This window comes from Protopterus annectens, chromosome 13.part0 (assembly GCF_019279795.1).
Source record: "Protopterus annectens isolate FY-2018-M chromosome 13.part0, PAN1.0, whole genome shotgun sequence".
Taxonomy (NCBI): Eukaryota; Metazoa; Chordata; order Ceratodontiformes; family Protopteridae; genus Protopterus; species Protopterus annectens.
In genome coordinates, this window is record NC_056747.1 from 442363713 (window position 1) to 442385388 (window position 21676).

Below are 21676 nucleotides of genomic sequence, written 5' to 3' on the forward strand. Positions count from 1 at the left end.
CTTTAGCTCTGCATCATTTGCATGCAGCCTGATAATGTGCTGATTCCATTTCATGTCTCCCTGACTTCTCTTCTTTCTCAGTGTGTGTGCACATTCCCAGTACAGTAATCCCTACACAACACATGAACAACCTTGTACATCTACCTCAGCTCTTCAGCAGCCAGATGTAATGGATATCCTTTACTCTTACACCACATCTTTCATTCCCTTTACTGTAATGATTTATGATCCCTCCTTTGTGTATTCCTAACCAGACTGATGTCCATCTGCTAATATTCCAGATGTGACCACATTGGTACCTTGAGTAGTGGTAAGACAAGATCTGTCGTTGCACTCTGAAGTATTATTGGGTTCAGTTTTAGTACACAGCATCACAGACCAATTTGCCAGATGTAGACTTCCAGAGACAGCAGATGAACAATCACATTATTCACTATCATAGCAACAACTGAAAAAGAAGATAGAACCACGATATCCTGCATGCATGCTTAGTCTTATTAGTAATCTTAAATATGTGCTGCATTTTGTAATGCCTTCCTCTCCTTAAGCTATTCTTTCTTATGATGAGAATATTTAATACTTTACATTATAGTATTGATATCACACATGTATGAGCAACAAAAGATGGGTAGATACATTGAAAAGTCAATCCAGTAGATAATATGCAAGTAGAATGTGCAATAACTAGAAGCAGCTATGTAAGTCAGTGCTTGCTATTATAACACAAAGTAATTTCATTTGGATGGCTTCTTAGTAGTCTAACAACTCTACATATTTTAGAGCCACTGGAAGAAATTGAAGTCATAATAAGTACACTAGTCACTTCAGGTAGAATGTCATCATCAGGTTCTGGTCCCTCCATTCATGTAAATGTGCTGCCTGCTGTAGTCTCATGATCACAGTGGTGACCATTTCAGGAGCAGTATCTCTGTGTTTCAATTGTGATACTTCTTGAGTAGAAATGTCCCTTATGACAATATTTTATACATATCATTATTCTGAGATTAAAACAGATCAGTCCTGTATAAATGGCTTCAGTTACATCTCAGCCTCAGACTGTCCTTAGTCTCTACAACATGGAATGTTGGTGTATTTGCATGAGTAATCACAGCAGCAGCTGCTGCTTATTCCGAATGTTTGTCAGCTGATTTCTGAATATTCACTATCTCTTTGAGCCTCAATGGTGTCAACGTACTTTTCATGATATTTTTTACAGTTTGAATATGCCTTTGTATTCCATTATTGCATCTCCAGTGCTATATATTAAGTTTTTGGATTTTCTTTACAGTTTATATGATTCTTTCAACCTGTCCATTAGATTGCAAATACTTTGACAGAGAGATACTGTGGTGAAATTCCAATTCGTGTGAGAAATATATAAAAATACAAATAAAGAGCATGTGACCATCAGCCACAATTGCAAACCAGAAAAAAAGAAAAAAAATGCTCACATAGTCTCCGGTGCCATTTAGAGATAATACTTCAAACTTCTTGCCTCAAAGGGAAACAAAAATGAGGTCATCCAATGATAAAATGCAAATGTTTAACAAAGTAAAAAATTACAAAGCCTGGTTAAATATTTTCATCCTTACAAAAAACAGGACTTCATCAGAATCAAGCACTTAATTACTAACCCTATATAAATAGATAATCAAGCAGCACCGTGATTTAAAGAAACAATACATATTCCAAAAAAATTAGTTTCCAAGACCATTATAAACAAATTAGTATATCCTCAATTTTAACTAAAACTTAAATACCTTGCAATTACATTGAAAATTAATTAAAATAAATCAAAAAATACAATGTAAAAAATCTAAAGTAGTAACAAATCAAAACTTACTTAATTTTTAGTTTATAACTTGTCAGCTCTCAATTTTAAGACCGGAAGAACAGGAAGCTGCTCTTTTAGTCAAGGATTAACAGAGGCATTCAACCTGAATTGCCACATTAACTCCCTATAGTCTACCCATGTTTGCCAGTAGCTCCACAGTCATTGGGTGGCACCACTTCCAATACTCCAAACTTGAACTTGGAAAAATTAGTACAGTGTTTTTATAATGAATTATTATAATCACATTTCAAAATATCATAATTGTGCTTGTAAATTATTTTCTGAAGTTGTCTCTTAGTCTTTCCAATATAAAAACTGGGACAACTCGAGCACATAGCAATATAAATCGCCCCCCTTGGTAGCACAATTGCAACTAGCAAGATTTAACTTGAAACCATAATAATTGTTCAGATAAATGGATTCTTGTTCTAAAATATAGAAATATTGGTTACAAGATCCATACTTACTCATACCTTTAAAATGTTTATTAATAGGGACAATATTTTTTGTTCAAACAAATGCTTAAAATTTCTACCTGTCTTATATACAATATTTGGAGCATCACCTAGCAAATTATATAAATCATCTTCAACTTTGAAAATATTCCACTTATTGTTTAGAATCTCATTTATCAACATGGAATCAGAACTATAACTGATGACCAAGGAGTTGATATACCTCTCCTTGTCAGTTTGTGTACTTGTAGGGGTCCCTTTAAGACCATCATGATAATCTGAATCTAACAGGGGACAATATTAGTACCCCAATCCCCCAATACTTCCTCCCAGATTTTCATTAACAAATCACATGGGTATCCCCTCTCCAAAAACATTGATATTAATCACATTCAACTTTAAAAAGTTTAAAATTGGAACGCATTCTGGCCAGTCCAATCTGTTGTCCCTTAAAAATGTTCATCTTACACAATGGGGAATGACAACTGTTGAAATGTAAATAAATATTAGAAAAAGCTAGTTTCCTGTATATAGGAGATTCGAAATGGTTGTTGATTGTGTCCTTAAGAACAGTTACATCTAAATAGTGAATTGTATCTGTCGAGTGTTGGTGAATAAACTTTAAAAATGTCATAGTGTTGTTAATATAAGTAATGAAATCAATTCTATCAAAAGAAGCCATCCAAAAATAAAAATATCATCAAGGTAACTATGTAAGTTTTCCAGCATTCCAAATGTCCAAAGCTGAGAATACAAATCTTCTCCCAGCTATACATTACCAAATTGCCAAAGATTGGTACACACACCACACCCATAGCCACCCTCCATATCTGTCTAAAGTATTCTCCTTCAAAAAATATAAAGTTGTTTTGGAGCATCAACTCCCTCAAATCCATGAGAAACTTAGTAAGATAATCTTCACATTATTGTCAACTGCAAAATGTCAAAGTGGAAAAAATCCAGAGTAGAAACAACACATTTTAGAATAAGAATGCCCACTTTATAAGTTGAGGGCATAATTACAAAAAAAATAAATGGTAAAAAAAACTTTGCACTTGATCTTTAAACTGTTCAACATCAGCCTATCAACAGAGTTTCTCCCCGATGCTTGAAGAATACTTTCTGTGACCCCTCTACACAAGGGTGGCCTCTCTATAGACACAAGTAATCACCTACCCAAAAGGCTCACTAGTTTTATATGCAAAGCCATGGAAAGTATCATAGCAGTACACATTTATGCAGACTTAGGTAACGTAACTTATCTAGACTCAGTTTAATTTTGTGAAGGGCAGGTCCCATCTCCAGAACAAAGTAAGCTTCTTGGAAAAGGTTACAGAGGCTAAGGACAGTGGTCACTCTATACAGACTGCTTATCTTGACCTTGCCAAGGTTTTTGACAATATCCCCCATGCTGGTACTATTGAAAAGTTGGACAAACTTAATGCAACTCCCTACATTGTCTACTGGATTGCAAATTTCCTATCCAACAGATCCCATGTAGTGAAAGTTGCTGGTACCCTCTCTGAATGTAAAATGGCAAATAGTGACATTCCACTGGGTTTGATGCTGGGCCCTCTCCTGTTTGGCATTTATTTTACAGACATCCATGCCAATATTCCTGAAGTGTGATTGATCAAGTTTGCTGATGATGAAAACTGAGAACTATTATCTGCTCATTCACTAATACTAAATTGCTCCAGAAAGTGCCAGAATATGAACATACATGGTGCACTAAAAACAAGCTCAAACTAAATGTAAAAAAAGTTCAGCACAGTGGCAGTTGGCAAAAAAGCTGTTTCCATCTCATATGTTATAAGCAGCATTCTTCTTTAAATAGATGTGGTCATAAGAGACCTGGGTACTTATGTGGACAACTCTCTTTTATTTTATCATCATGTTTACACCATCATCAGGAAATCCTTTTATCTTGCCCAATTAATTCACAAGGATGTGATCTTCAAGATCCAGATAAGTCATCTTACCATTGTACTCTTCCCATATCAGAGCCATCATCAAGTATAGTGCCCCCTTTGATATGTACAAATCCAAGCATATCACTCATCTGGAAAGGCCCCAGTGGATTTTGCCCCCCCCCAAAAAAAAAATAAAGGCTTTACATCTTTCAACTATTCTGATAAAGTAACACAACTCTCCTGAAACTCGGTAGCGTATTGGCTGCTCCAGGGTGACCTGCATCTTGTTTTGCTAGCCAAGAAAGACTGTTTGACCTCCCATTTCTTCACAAATAAACCAGACTCCCTGGAGGGATAAGTTCCTAACAAAGGTATTCCCAGCTGGTGGAAAATGTTGCCACTACTGATTAAGTAAAGCACTACTTTGTTTACCCTTAAGGATAGTCTTGATGATTGTATTGGTAGACATAAATCTGCACCAGCGTTATTATGTATGACCTTTCTTAATTTGTGAGACAGGCACTATTACATACTCATAAAGGATGGTGAGAACTTTTAAGTGTGTCTACTTGAAGGTGTATGTGGCTAGGTCTTTTATGGTCCCTGTGATCACTTGCTCCTGAGGAAACACCTCATTGGTAACTCATTCTTACCTCCTGACAGTAAAAGTGAGAGTTGGTTGACAGGTGGCCATTGTATAAGGGTGCTGAGGATTTTCTTTTTTGTTAGTTTGATGTGCCATGCATACATGCTTCTATGGTCATGTCCAGAGCCATAACCAGGGCAGGGCAATGGGACAGGTTGTCCTGGGTGTGGCTTCAAAAATGATTACTGATATTGCAATTAATGTTACAGCATGAAGTGCAGAAGTCCCTTTTTTGCTCCTCAGCATTGAGTTGAAGGGACTCTAGTTTAAGGAACTTTCGAGGGGTACAAGATAACCTAGCTACATTTCTATTCATGTCGGTATTGCCTGCAAATGAAGTGTGATGTTTTCAGACCCCTTAATTCTTGAAGCCACATACCACGGTCTTTGCTGGAAAACATTCTTATTTCCCTTATGTTCTATCTCCCCAGTGTGGGTAATCCCACGTCAGTTACTCACTCGCTCCTTCCCTAGATGGCTCCCAGAAGCTCCAGGTTGACTACCTGAACATGGTTCACAGGTGTCAAAATTAGGGCTCATTCCCCATAAGCTGTAGAGCAGACTTATGCATTAGACTTGACTAAGTCATTTTAGACGAAAGGCTTTAACAACTTATGAAGACAGTAAATTGCATGTCATTAACAAAAAAAAAAAATAACATAAGTGTGTAAAGGGTTAAATATATGAAGAGAAAACAAACACAATAACAGAATGAAGGTGAAAAATTAAATTAATCTTTTATTTCCCCTTGTGCTTAACTTAAGGAGCCATTTCAGTTTTTATGACCTCCACTATCATATTTCTAATTCTGTAAATGTTCAGCCATAGTTGGCAAGCTGGTGATCTCCCACTCACGTTCATTTTTGGGGGGTGGTAGGACTGATGCTTGTGATCCCTGTATCTAGTGGCTTGGGGTTATTTCTTTAATTCTTATTTATATTCCCTTCATGTAGCAATAACAGTCATGCATGGTCCCTTAACTTCTGGAAATGCATCATTTTGTATTCTTAAGATGTGGAAGATATGGGCCTGTCTCTCTCATTGATGATATTTTGTTTACTGTTTCTCCCACACTTTCCTGGGGTCAGAAGCACAGTAGCAAATCCCTACTCCTTCTCTGCCTCCTTCCCTTTGATACGGTCATGCAAGGCAGTGTCCAAGTGGTATTCTTTCCTCAGGTGACCCTCCAGCACCTCAGATCATAAGTCAAACCAGGGTCACTGGTGGATGCCAGCTGACAATTTAACTCTACATCTATGAGCCCACAAGTGATCACCCCCCCCCCACAACTAGGGCCAGATAACTGTAAATATAAACTTATTAATAACAAACTGTATAAGACAATATATACAAATATAAGCATTAGCATTATATACATAACATTCTGTTATAGTTACATGTGCATTTGATCAGTCCATCCCCATACAACCATGGGCTGAGAACAGAGCTTTATGATTAACATTCTATAAGGACTATGGCCATTGGAGGCTTAGTTTTTCTCATCATTAATAAAGCTGAAAGTTTGCTAACTTAAGGATTTATAATTCATATTCTGTTACTGCTTTGGGTAGGGAATACCACACTTTGAATATTAGCCATAAGAAATGCAGTCTTTTGCATGCAATTTGTTAAAAAAAGAAATTACAAAATGAAATGAGAGAGTTTACCAGATCCTGGAAACCACACTGCCCATCTCTATCTGCATAATGCTCTGACAAGGAGTGGGAAGATGCCTGAGTAGAAACATGGTTATGTAATCTGTTCTAGCTTACAGTGCTGCCATGTTAGTCTTCTGTAAAACAGAAACTAGTGTTCCCTTATTGGAGCTTGTAGTACGACCCTATAAATGAAAGCATAAAGTGTGTTTGGAGCTTGACTAGTGCACAGTATTCCAGCAGATGGAAAATGATAGCAGGAAAGCTCTCCTGATAGCCCTTGCTTTAAGAGAAAATAACTCTTAATGTTTGAAGCAAAATGTATTACTTATTTACTGGGGGGAGGCACTGTCCATAAGTTAAAACTTCATTTAAGGAAAATATCGAGGTTGAACTGTTAGTAAGTTTCTTCTTTTAGAGAGGGAAATCATTTCTTACCTTCTATGTCTGCTTTATTTATCTTCTTGCAAGCAGAGGCCCAGATTGGAATAATCAAACTCACCAAAATCAGGAGTTGCTTCATTGCAGAGGATGCAGTCTGACCACTCATACACAAGTTTTCACTCTGTTAGAGTAAGATAAAAGAGAGGCAAAATAGTAACTTAATCGGATTGAAAAACATGAATTATCTTTAAGAGTAGAAAATAGGCCATAGTAAATCTATGTCTCTGTTTCAGTCAAGAAAGTGATATAACAGCACAGAGGTCTTTTCCAGCATTTGAGATTCAGGATGTAAATTGCATTAAAATATGTTATACATTATGCAGTTTTATTTCACCTGAAATATATTCCATTATTCCCCTTCTTTGGCTCATCTTACTTTTTTGTCAGCATCTGTCACAACCATCTTGATCCTACCTGTCTTTGATTATTTTATTTTTCATTGATCATTTTCTTCTTGGGTAATGCCATGTTGTAAGCCATCACATGGGAGCCGGAACCATAGAGCGAGGGGGAAGGGGAGCCCCCCACTTTTGCAGATCACCTCCCAACTGTCCCGTTCTAATTATTTTCATTTTTGTCCCGTTCTTTATTTTTGAATTATTGTCATTGTTGTGCTTTAGTAGCTGATGTCATCGCGTGTGCGATGACATCAGCTCGGCACACGTATTTCCAGGTTTCCAGCTGGTTTGAGTTTGAATGCGAGTGGGAAAAGACGTGTGTGTGTGTGTGTGTGTGTGTGTGTGTGTGTGTGTGTGTGTGTGAATGCAAGCGGGAACAGACTGTGTGTGTGTGTGTGTGTGTGTGTGTGTGTGTGTGTGTGTGTGTGTGTGTGTGTGTGTGTGTGTGTGTGTGTGAATGCAAGCGGGAACAGACTGTGTGTGTGTGTGTGTGTGTGTGTGTGTGTGTGTGTGTGTGTGTGTGTGTGTGTGTGTGTGTGTGTGTGTGTGTGTGTGTGTGTGTGTGTGTGTGAATGTGAGCAGGAACAGACTGTGTGTGTGTGTGTGTGTGTGTGTGTGTGTGTGTGTGTGTGTGTGTGTGTGTGTGTGTGTGTGTGTGTAATGCCCCCAACGTCTGGTGGCTAGAGGTACACAGGCTCAAACCCTGTACCTTGGGTACAGATAAAAAGAGCCTAAAGTCCCTAGCCACCATCACTTGTGAATGTATGCCTCAGTGGGAAAACTAAACCTTTTATTCTAGCAATTTTCTAAGGGTATAAAATCAATATTTGAAATGTGTCCCTATTTTGGGGCTGTATTCCCCCATTATTGGCTTTGTTCTGTATTTTTGTGCTAAGAGGTTGAGAGCTATAGTGAGAAGTGAGAACTGAATTCACTAAATGATATGATAGCCATTTAAGTTTGTCTTCCTCGTTTTCAAGAAACTGCTGGTTTAGCTTAGTGGTATGTTGCTCTGACTGTAGTGCACAGAGTTCTGGGTTCAAGACTTGGCAGTGAAATGCATGGTGGTAACACAACATTTTATGCAAGTAACTTTCCAAAATTATACAAGCAATGTTTAAAATGTGTCCCTGGTTTTTGGTCTTTTGCCCCCCCAATGGAAAATAAGTTCAAGAAGCTGTGCAACATGCCTATGGCTTATACTACTGTGATTCTGTATTTACATATTGTGAGTAGAAGTACACTGTTATCATGGAAATGTTCTGAATAGGGCAGTTTTGTCATTATTGGTGCATGCATTTTGCTTCATTGCCTACTGGAAAAATGTTCAAACAATACATTTAAAATACAATTGTGTGTGGAAGTAGACTGTTATCATGGAAATATTCAGAATAGGGCAGTTTTGTCATTATTGGTGCATGCATTTTGCTTCATTGCCTACTGGAAAAATGTTCAAACAATAAATTTAAAATGCAGTTGTGTGTGGAAGTAGACCTTTATGATGTAAATGTTCTGAATAGGGTAGTTTTGTGATTATTGGTTAATGCATTTTTGTTTCATTGCCTACTGGGAAAATGTTTAAACAATAAATTTAAAATGCGCTCTAACGTAAGTCTAACAAGTGTGCTGTATTATACAAGGAATATAATTTAATACTATCAGGAAGGTGAATCAAGGAATGCATATGTGTATGCATGGCCCTAAAAATGTTTTTGAAAACAGCCCAGAGGAAAGTGTGAAAGGCTCAAAATGATGAGCAAATTTTAAGCTTCACTCTTGTTACCAAAGCAATGGATGAAGGTAAAACAGTCGCACCACATTACCTTGACCTGGCCAAGCTTTTTGACACAACCCCCTACTCGGGTGTAGTACAAAAAATGAATAATGTAGGAGCAAACACTTACATCACCAGCTGCATTGCCAACTTGGCTTACAGGATGCAGGAGATTCAAATAGGGGAAGACACCAGTCACCAATAGAGTCCCCCTGGGTTTGGTGCTGAGACTTTTTCTGTTTGGCATATACATCTCAAAAGTAAAAGAAAATACCAAAGAGCTTTGGCCAGCTAAGTTTGAGATGACTGCAAGCTTGGAGAAGTTATTGAATCCCCAAATAACCTAACCATCATGTAGGAAGGTTTGTCCCAAATAACTGGTGTCAAAATCATGACAATGCCCTCTGGGAACAGATCCAATTGTTTGGCATTTGGGAACTTGTGTACAGTGACCTAACTTTTGACCAACATGTGCCCAGAGTCATAAGAAAGCCTTTCTATATTGCACAGCCTGTAAACAAATCGATTGTGACTAGATCTAGAGATGCTGTTTTCCCCCTTTACAAAGCTCTCATTATGTCATTTTGTATAATGACCACTTTGGCATGTAACTGTCCAGCCCCATGCAACAATTGGAAATACCTTCAGAGATACCTTACTAAAAGGATACAAGTCCTAAAAATAGGTCTTGCATGGACCACCTCAAAGATTTATTACTATACTTAGTATCCTACAGAGTGCTTAGAGGTGACATGTCTGGCATACAAAGCATCCTCTGACATAATACAGATGGACCTATTGAACATCAGCAAGTCAAATGGCATCAGAAATACTCAGTCCAGGTATCTAAACTGAATGTTGTGGGGAGATGGATATATATCACAGAGGCTACCACTGTTCCGGAACAGACTATCAATAAAAATAAAGCAAAGCTCATCCATCCATATTCAAATATTTAAATGCAACTTGGATCTAAGGATGGGTAATAGAAAATGTACTCCAGGATTTCCCCTCATGCCACTAATGGATAAAGGCAGTTTCTAGATGCTGCATCCCTTACATGGCCCCCTCAAATTATCTATGGTATGATCACAGTTGTTCTCACTAGGGCTAATATACAGTTAACAGCCATGGGGATAGTTAAGACCAATCAGAAAATGTTAATTCATGCACCAAAAGGGAATTGACTAAGCTTAAAATGTCCTCCAAGTGAACCTATGTTGTGGTAGCAAATAGTTATAAAAAAATTACCCTTTTTAGTTCACTAAGTGTCCCTGTCACCCTCCGCCCCCCCCCCCCCAGTCTTTAACAGCTTTCGGTGCCTATGAGCCATCACCAGATCAATTAACTATTAATTTACTTGATTATTTATTTTCTTTATTAACCAGGTGATGGGCTGGTCCATAGATTCTTTTCAGACATGGCCTGGGCCACTTTAAGGGTAACAGCATACTTGATTAAAAATACTTAATAGTACATAATAAAGCATACAGTAATAGTGCAAAATATTGTTTACATAGAGATACTATATTAAAAAACATAGTATAGATAAGAATTACATTTGTCAAACTGTAACTCACATTGTTATGAAATTCACTGCAGATTAGTATGCAATTGCTTGCACAATTGTGTGTATGTAGTTCTTTTCATGTAAGAAAGAATTAAAGGTGTCAGGACATTGCCACCTGTTTTTGTAAAGAACTGATGATATACATGGCCTGCAGCTCTGACAGTTTTTGTTTATTTAGCTGTAACTCCCAAGGAAGTCAATGTCCAGTATTATCTGTGAGCTGTGCTGGATGACCATTCCTATCCCTTTGGAATTCTGCTCGATATTACTTACACAATGAAGTGATTCAGTAGGAGGTCATTCCTGCCCTTCACACCACGATAACCAAGATGGCTTTTGGCCACCCAAATCTCTCCCCTCAGCTGTCTGGCAGCTGGGATGTTAGCTTGCCTAACTCACTTATGGGCACTCAAACCTATTCCTTGGGATTCTAGTCAACCTGGATCACTGAAATCATAGACTGAAGCCCTGTCTTTCAGACATTTGGCCAACATTTTGGTTAACCCGTATTTGAACTAACCCTCTCATCAAATGGTGGAATATTTGTTACTTTTTGTCCCAAGATTTTACTTTGTTAAAGAAAGACATCTTTTGTACAGAAGTGTGTTCTAACTAGAAAAAGGAGTAAAACTTTCTGTATTAAATTACTTTTTTGCCTTCTATACACCAGTCTTCTTTGTTTTTACAATTTATGTTAATACACAGTAATCATATAACAATTTATCAAAAATCTGTTTAAATAAAAGATGCATTAATAATAAAAGTCACACAGCTAACAACAGATATCTTCCATCAAGAAAATTTGCAAGTGAAAATATGTTCTCTTTGATTTATAATTCTCAATAACTGTAAATTAATAAATTAAGGTTAAGTAGTAGAGCCTATTTCTTTGAATTTAATTAAAGTGAATTATTCTCCTGTGTTTCTAATAACATTTCCAATTTTGGTGAATATTTGAGATTAATAGAACGTGATTTTGATCTTCATTTAACAGTATTAATTTCACTTTGCAAATGGTAGAGGCTACATTTAGGAATTCTACAAATGGGGTGTAATATTTTTCTTCCAAATTTTGTTTTTACTTTTCTAGTTACCCCTAACTAATACTAAATGAGAGGATACTGAAATGTGTATGTACAATAAGGGATAAGAACAGTGAACAATATCAAACAATTAGATGATATTAAATTATTTGACCACAATACCAGTGTAAGTAATTTGAATTTCGTCCAAACCTTTAGGACTAAACAGTCATAGAAATACATTATAAATCTCTGGCACTTAGATTCATACTTTTTAAACCCTTGCAATTTTATGTGGGATAAGGAAGACTCTTTGTAAAATTTTCCAAGAGAAAAAATTCCAAAATAAAGAAGTTGTCACTCTTGGAGACTTTAGTAGCATAATTTATCATTATTTGAGAAATCTGAATAAGTCATTTGACAATTGTAGCTCTAACATAAATAATCTATATTCACTGTGTTTGACACAACTATTTTATATAGTTTTGATATGCAGGATTTGGAATTTATCTTATCCAATAAAATGGAGTCAGTATATTCCAAAAAATATGTATAAATTTCCTTATCTTGTTTTGTCATCTCTTGCAGTTGTTAATGATATATACAGATTCATATTTTGGAGCAATAACTAGTTACTGGAATCTAACTCATATTTACATATTATATCTGTAGAGAAGATCATAGAACTTTTCAAACTATTAGAACAAAATAGAAACATTTATTTTTATGCTGAACATTTTAGTTAAGTTTGATCCATCAACAAAAGCCAGAGTAACACTGGATTTTTATACATAACTTCTGTAAACATATCATATAGTTAGCATTTTCCAGCTGCACTGATAGAGGTATAAACCACTGCAAGTAAGATCAATAGAAGCAGGACAGATAAGAACACAAAGTAACAACATTTCTTTAATTTTCAGAGTGGCTTATTACCTTATTTGTAAGCATATTATCATGTCTTCAGCATGCAGGTATGTATGTGTTTGTCTATGCAAGTGTTCTCTTCCTTTTTCCTTTTACTATATCTTTATTCATGACTTTTTATGTTATGTCATTTTCTGTACCATCTCTGCCAATAAAATAATATTCCTAACTGCAGTACTTAAACTCTTCACACAGCAAGCATGAGTAACAGTACCTAAAAACAATCTTGTCTTTAGCACAGTTGTGTATTCATTATCAACCAGATCCCACTTCTGAAACCAGTAATGTGCTTTGTAAGTTAGAATCCAAGTACTGCTATGTTTTTTTGGTTGCTTATCAAAACTATGGTTTTGTGGTATAGTTACACTACACAATCACACATACTCTCAGTGTGATACACACATCATTCTGATGGTATAAACAGCATCCGAAATTATTAGTAAAGCAGTAGAATGTGATCTAAAATAATACACTAAGCTAAACAGTTAAAACAAACCCTTACAGAACCACAAATGTTAATCAATGTGATGCTAAACTCCTCTCTGCCTAGATATTGGTTTTATTGATTGTATTTACTTTTTGACTTTTGATAATTACATGCTATAAAATGAATTGCGCTTTTATACATAACACTGTATCATAACATCATAAGTACAACTGTAATGCATATGAAACAAAGTAGCAAAAAAAAAAACACATGGAGTATCAGTAGACCTTGCTGTTTAGCTTTCCTTTCACCTTATGTAGTTAATAAATGTTTATCAAATCTACTTTGCACCATATTTTTATACAGGCAATATTAAGGAATTCAAAGTCTGCAGGCAAGGATAGTATACAACAAAAGGTGCAGGGAATGTCAATGTGCACCAAGGTATTTTGACAGTACTAATAGTTATTGGCATTTACAGTGCTTTGGAGACCATGATATACGTGTTGAAGTAATGGATACCAATGCATGCAGGCAGTTCTAATTTGTAAAAAGCAGCACAGGCAGTGGTAGTGGATATCTTGGTATGCAGGCAGTTCTAATGTGTATGAAGGAGAACAGGCAGTCATAGTGGATATCATGGTATGCAGGCAGTACTAATTTGTACCAAGGAGCACAGGCAGTCATAGTGGATATCATGGTATGCAGGCAGTACTAATGAGTACCAAGGAGCACAGACAGTAGTAGTGGATATCATGGTATGCAGGCAGTACTAATGAGTTCCAAGGAGCACAGACAGTAGTAGTGGATATCATGGTATGCAGGCAGTACTAATGTGTACAAAGGAGCACAGACAGTAGTAGTGGATATCATGGTATGTAGACAGCAATAATGTGTACCAAGGAGCACAGACAGTGGTAGTGGATATCATGGTATGCGGGTATTACTAATGAGTACCAGGGAACACAGACGGTAGTAGTGGATATCATGGTATGCAGGCAGTACTAATGTATACCAAGGAGCACAGGCAGTGGTAGTGGATATCATGGTATGCAAGCAGTACTAATGTGTACAAAGGAGCACAGACAGTGGTAGTGGATATCATGGTATGCAGGCAGTACTAATGTGTATGAAGGAGCACAGGCAGTGGTAGTGGATATCATGGTATGCAGGCAGTACTAATGAGTACAAAGAAGCGCAGGCAGTAGCGGATATCATGGTAAGTGGGCAGTACTAATGTGCACCAAGGAGAACAGGCAGTGGTAGTGGATATCATGGTATGCAGGCAGAACTAATGTGTAGCAAGGAGCACAGGCAGTGGTAGTGGATATCATGGTATGCAGGCAGAACTAATGTGTATGAATGAGCACAGGCAGTGGTAGTGGATATCATGGTATGCAGGCAGTACTAATGTGCACCAAGGAGCACAGGCAGTGGTAGTGGATATCATGGTATGCAGGCAGTACTAATGTGCACCAAGGAGCACAGGCAGTGGTAGTGGATATCATGGTATGCAGGCAGTACTAATGTGTGCCAAGGAGCACAGGCAGTGGTAGTGGATATCATGGTATGCAGTCAATACTAATGTGTACCAAGGAGCACAGACAGTGGTAATTGACACAAAGGAATACAGCTGGATAGTTTATTTAACCCATGAAATGGTATTAGGTTTAATACTGGGGGACACTACTCCTTGTAGATAGGCACTGTGACATTTTTGGGGCCATAGAAGGATTTTTATAACTAACCAACATGTAGTAAGGGACATTTCTTAGGTTCATAGGTGTATACTAGACTAACAACCACAAGGGCCTTTTTACACCAAGTCATGCATCTTATATCTCTGACAAGTAGTGGTAGCCTTGATAAGTGTAACCAGGATCTTGGGAAGTGATACATTTATAAGCAGAGGCCTGGGAGATGAACCATTTACAGGCTGCCTGTGTCCATTAGAGACATAGGTGTCAAACCAGGGATGAATTTCCTATTCCCTTTCCAATTGTCCAAGTTACACTTGAATTGGTTTAGGGAGAAATTCTGCTTCATATGGATGGGAAGCCAGTTCCAGAGAAAGGGTAGTCTCTTAGATACATACGTGTTTCTCCAGCAGGTCCTAGTTATATGACAGTCACAGTTAGAGTCTTTGGAATGGGTACTTCTGGTGCTGTTTGTTTTGTGGATATGCAGGAGGACCATCAAAGTGGGGTCTGACAATGCCTTGTATGCCAGACATAGATCTCCCCTCAACAGCCTGTAGGGGACTGAATATAAGGATATAGCCTTGAGGTGGTCTGCATAGGACACATTACTTATGCCCTGTATTCTTTTAATGATGAACCTCTCTGGACATTCCAGTTGTTGGATATGCCCAGTTAGGAATGTAGGAATGCTGAATACATTGGATTAATGACTTTCTTGAACCTAGATGCCATTGTTAGTTGCATTAAAACTGTATAAGGGAGGGTATATTCTTTCACAAGTTGCATAAAAAGTGCTGATCTTATTTTCATATACACAACGTATGGTTCCATTATAGTGTCAGAGGGCTACAAGAGCTTGGGCTGGTAGTGGATACTTTTAGTCTTGGCAGCTTGATGAGACAGATGGGGTTGCTATATTGACAGAAATGCATGTGAGTTTACTAGAAGGGCTCTGTACATTGTGGAATTTGCTTACAATAAAGATAGATTAGGTTTGATGAATACACACAGTGAGTGTTAGGTTTCTCACAGAATTTGGTGGTGGAAGTGAATGCTACTTTTTAGTATTCAACAGGAAAATAGGTTTCTGTAGAGATTTATATATGGATATACATGGCAAGAAGGCTAAACCTAGTATGGCTATTGTTACATTAAAAATGTTATTAGACAGACAAGCATAAGTAATTTATTTAGTAATGGAGCACATACGTACCATTCTATAGGCCAATGTTTTGTCATAGATTATTGTTTTCTTGCTAGTGAAAATGGGACAAGTAAAACTATACCTTTAAGGGTGAGATTTTTATATAATGGCAATCTGATTATAGAAATGTAGGAAAAGAGAAGGCTAAATTATATTATCTCACTTAATTCTAAACTTGAACAGTGCTATAACAGTCACCACATTTGTTTGCAACAAACCTTACCAAACCCACCACTGTTTAGCAGTAAAAACACTTAACTGGCACAAGATTCCTCACCACCTTTCTTATACTTGGTGTAGCTTAACCCATAAAATCATCCATAACTCATCTGCCGGCCCAACAAATAACCCCCTACTCCAATACTATCTTCCAAATTATCCCCCTAGGTCAAATAAACAACTGCTTATCATCCACAAACCAAATATGTCTGCTGGGGTCAGTCTCTATTCCAATAGTGTAGCTAGAAGTTGGAATAAAATTCCTGTATCATTCAGGTCTCTCACACACTTTCATCTTTTCAAACCATTACTAAAAGACTTCCTATCTGCCTCCTAGCTTTGTCTTTGCTTATCGTCCTCCTCATCAGGGATATCACACTCTAACACCTTCATCACTTTTCTTATACTTCCCTTTAAAGCACTAAATCACTTAACCTGCTTATCTATCCCCTTCTAATACCTCACTTTATTGTACTTAAAATACTATACCAACTTTTAATTAGCACAACCAAATTACTATTCTATCACTACTGGACTATTAACACTCAGACTTGCTTATCTCATCTAATACCTCACTTTGTTGTATATCTTAAATTACTCATACCTATCTTATGCACCACTCTTCTATCTGTGAAATCTCAGTACAAAGCTCATAAATTTAATATTTGTGAATTATCATTACAAATTTTATTATACCAACTATTATGCTATGTGTTTATTTCGACTGCATTATAAATGTGGTATTGTAAATACTGATTGCATTAAATATGATACCTTGGAGCTTTTCACCCCTGGTCTCAGCTGAAAAATGATACACGTGCCCAGTCAGACTTTCCTGGTAAACAAATCCATCCATCCATCCATACATCTATCTTCAACCCCTTTTCCCATTTTGCACATGGGGTTGGGGTGTCACTTCAACAGTGACAATCATCTTGAGCCAAGGTTTACACCACCGTGTGCCTAGCCCTGCCAGGGTAGTTCATCCTTACCACTCACTTGCACACATACTCGTGACTATGGCCAATTTAGAGTGTCCATTCCACCTACTGCATGTCTTTGGAGTGTGGGAGGAAACTGGAGCACCCAGAGGAAACCTACACAACTACAAGGAGGATGTGCATACTCCACACAGAAGGTACCCCAACCAAGAATCAAACTGGAGATCATCTTGCTGTGAGGTGATAATACTAACCTCTGCAACACCACGGGATAAACAAATGTAAATAAGTAAATAAAATAACAAAGGATAATGAATCCCTAAACATTTATTGTCTGATAGGAATTTTATTAAGAAGTTTAGTTTACTTTGTGTTACTATTTGGTATCTTATGGATGATTTTAGTAATGTTAAGTTAGGGTTTGAATTTTGAAGATTTTACGTCTGAACCAATTATTTACTTCTGCTAGCTATTTAGAGAAGAAATGTATTTCTGAATATAAGAAATATATGTTTTAAAATATGTTACAGAAGTAATATAACTAAAATAATGGTGGTGTTTTTTTCAGAGATAAATGGATGTTCATTTGATATGCGAATAGCAGGGCACAGACAAATAGGGATCCTTTTAAAAGTGGGATATAATTAAACATTTTTGGTGGATTTATTTGACAGCTTTTAGGGGAACATGCTTTATTTCTATTTTTTGTCTGGACAGGGTTTTCATCCAGTTGTAACTTCTAACTTCACCCTGATATAACTCAAAGCACTAGAAAGATGTGCTGAAGGTGTTTGCTATTTGCATGAGTTTTTCCTTAGGATAGATGCAAGTTATTAGTAGAAGTAAATATGAAATTCTTTCACAGAAAATGGAGGTGAGGAAAGAAATGTGTCTAGTTGTGTATATTGATAAATATTTTAATCTGGGGCTTTGGTTTGGGAGTTATAGTGGAGTGTGGAGGAACAATGTATGGAAAATTCCATGCCTAAGCTGAGGGGTGAGCTGAGAAGTGCAGTAAATAACTGAGAGCATTTAAGTTAATTAATACATGAGCATTTATATGAAAGTTGTGAGGCCTAGAAGGTAGGTACTGAATTTCTGAAGGCAGTGTTTGACAGATATTTTATTTTGCAGATTTTTGAGGCATATCTATAACAGAAGACAGCAGAGTTAAATGGAATCCTAAAGTATAAAGTTTATATCCAGAATTCCTTTTTCCAGGTAATCTTCATTTTATACCCAATCTTAAAGAATTTAATTCTAAAATTGGAAAATAGTATTTCTATTTTAACAGAGATTATTACACATAATAAAAAGAGACAAATAAGTATCAAACAGTGTTTTTAAATTCTTGGTTTAAATTTTTGGAAATATTTTTAAAGTAGGAGAAAAAGACTAAATGGTAGCCAGATTTTTGAGATAAAAAATGTATCTATGTTTGATTAGCAATATGGGAACTGGAAAAGATGGGCCAGACAGGATGGGAGTGATCCGCTTTGGCCATCTTATCCATTCTGGGGAGGAAGGTGGATCTGGCTTGCTACTGGAGTCATACTTAAACACTACACTGGGTGTTGCAGCCACTGAGAATGGGTCTGTGAGCACAGAAGAACAACAATGCGTTGTACTAGGCTAGAGGAAAATGTGTGGGAAAATACATGGTCCCTGTGGCAGGTAGACTAAATGGTAGCCAAAGTTTTGGGATAAAAAATGTATCTATGTTTGATTAGCAATATGGGAACTGGAAAAGATGGGCCAGAGAGGATGGGAGTGATCCGCTTTGGCCATCTTATCCATTCTGGGGAGGAAGGTGGATCTGGCTTGCTACTGGAGTCATACTTAAACACTACACTGGGTGTTGCAGCCACTGAGGATGGGTCTGTGAGCACAGAAGAACAACAATGCGTTGTACTAGGCTAGAGGAAAATGTGTGGGAAAATACATGGTCCCTGTGGCAGGTAGCTATCGTGGAGCTAAACATATCTGCTGTTGGAGTTAGGAGCTCCAGGAGATGGGATGGGATGAGAGGGGAGACCCCATGATCTAGCAGACTGATTTGTTCCCTATTTCCTGCTTCTCACTTCTTCAGGAAACAACTGAGCCCCAGGTGTCTCATTTGGGCTGGAGGTGCCTGGCTTCTATGACAAGACAGGAATGAACAGGTGAATAGGTCAAAGACAAAAACAACATTGGGCAAGACTCGGAGGAGAAGGATAGAAAACAGTCTGTGTATGACAGAAGGACTGGTCAAAGTGATGGCTATGTAAAGTAATGCATAGTCTAACCAGGTAACAAAATGACTGCCACTTAGGATAAAGCATTTGATAAGGCAAACAGATTATTTATTTAATAATTTGTGTGTGCATATCAGAGTCATCATCATCATCAACCCATTTTTACTTGGGGTCAGGGTACAGCACCATGCATCATAATATTATAATGTTTAATACGATTGAGAATAATACAATACAGCCTTATGCAGGCATGTCTTATGGATATTTTAGTTTTCTATTTATTTATTTGAGGTTCTTATTAGGAACAAGAAATGTAAAAGTTTAGCGTAGAAGGTGTGGAATTTTTTAAGGAAATGGAATAAGCTGATTATACTTGTGACAACTTAGAAAGGGTTTTACTATACTCCATTGTGCTTAAACTGGATGAGATGACATTTTCTCAAATTCAGCTTAGAAAAGTCAAACTCTTTGAACTAACTGCTAGTGTGGTTTCTTATTATGCACCTACAATTAGACTGACGGCATTTCTTTTTTGGGACATTTTTCTCTACTTTATGTTTCTGTGAACATGGAGTTGGTATGTATAAGTTTTGGGGTGTGAGCATGTGGGAGTGCATGGGGGCTTGCCTTCATGCAAAAATATCGTTATTTCTGTATTTATTTATGTATGTATATGTATATTTCATGATTGATTGATTGGACAGGGTTACGTCATTTTTATCCAGTTGTAACCTTACCCAGATGTAACTTGAATTATAGTGGAAGCATTAGAAAGATGTGGTTAAGGTGTTAAATCTGTCCTGAGGTTTTCATTAGGACAGATTGGTATTAATAAATGTGAGATTGTTGCACTTAGATAGGAAGATGAGGAAAGAAATGTGTTTGGGCATGCTTAGTGATAACAGTTTAATTTTAAGCGTGTGGTTTGGCACTTGGAGTGGAGGGTGATGGAATAACTGATGGAACAAAATAAGAAAAAAGTAAGAAAATATATATATGGAAGAAACAGAGGTTAAGTTAAAACAGTAGCTGTTTTTAAAATATTTACTTTGTACTTATTTTATATATGTGCAGAAACATTTGATGGTTAAATGAAATTCTGATTATGGTTGTGGAGAGTTAGCTGTTGTTTTATACCTTTAAGAGGAATACTGTTTTTTAGAAAGGCATAGGGACAGGGCCAACATTATTGTAGGGGTATTTTTATACCACTCTTTTATGTGACAGCAGAGATAAAAATAGAATAAGACTGCAATGGAAATGTGAGAGATCCAGTATGTACAGAGCATTATGGGATATGCCACAGTTTGATCACATTTTCAGTGAGTTACATTTAATCAAATCCTTGAAGAAATTATGTTAATCTTTAGGGTGTAAAACATTTAAGAGCTGTGCAGTTATATGGTACTATAATATATAATATTTGGAAGTACAGGGAATAGTCACATATCTTTTATATTAAAAGTATGATTGTGTATGATCTCTTCACATGTTTTTATTTATCAGGATCTGAAAGGTTAGGTGATGGATGGAATTAGAAAATAAAGTCAGAAATGTATGTTTTATCTAAGGCAAAATGTGCAGTATTGGGGATTTAGACCTATTTTTTTATTGTTAATATGTCAAAGATTTCTGGAAGGATTTGATCTAGTCTGGTTCCAGAATATATGGACATATACATTTCATGGATTTTTTTTTTATTATTTTGCTGAACATCAGATAGGTTTCTTGTGATTACATTTATTTTATGATAGATTAAAAGTAAATTTGATCTGTAGTATTTGATAAATTGTGTAGCTTTTATAAAGAAATACAGATACAAATTAAATATGTTGTTACAGAAACGTTAGTAAAGAATATAATATGAATGTGTAAGAAGTGACAAAATAGACATTAACATTATCTCATTTCTAAATATATGTATTTTTTTCTAAAACATTCATTTCGCAACTACTGTTTTTTTACCCTCCCATTACCTTGTCCATTTACTCTGCTACTAGCACCCAATCTGTTTATTTGTTCTGGGGACTTGGGAGCATGGTATTCCCTGTTGGATGAGAAAACTATGGCTCATTTGTTCCTGCCTGGGAGTCCTGATCAGTCCTCCCATTTCCTGGTGAGAATCAGGTGGTAGGGAGTGGGCCAGGTTACTGTTCCTGGCAGATGGCCTACCCACTGCCCACTGGGAGAACATCCATTTCCCCCAACCCCACATTGCTGTCTTGTGAAGAAAGCATGCTTGATTCCTTTTAGGTTTACTGGTACTAGTTAACATGACAGTACAGAATTGGCTGACTGAAATTCAAGAAAGTA

The 21676-nt window shown here is 36.9% G+C and overlaps 1 protein-coding gene across 1 annotated transcript in view; it reads right to left on the reverse strand.

The window, feature by feature from the left end:
• Positions 1-21676, reverse strand: part of EBI3 (Epstein-Barr virus induced 3) — a 310262-nt gene that overhangs the window by 269224 nt on the left and 19362 nt on the right. Inside the window, exon 2 of the mRNA XM_044054087.1 lies at positions 6942-7068. Within this exon, the coding sequence (XP_043910022.1) occupies positions 6942-7053 (112 nt within the window). The 5' untranslated portion in view covers positions 7054-7068. The remainder of the gene's footprint in view (positions 1-6941; positions 7069-21676) is intronic.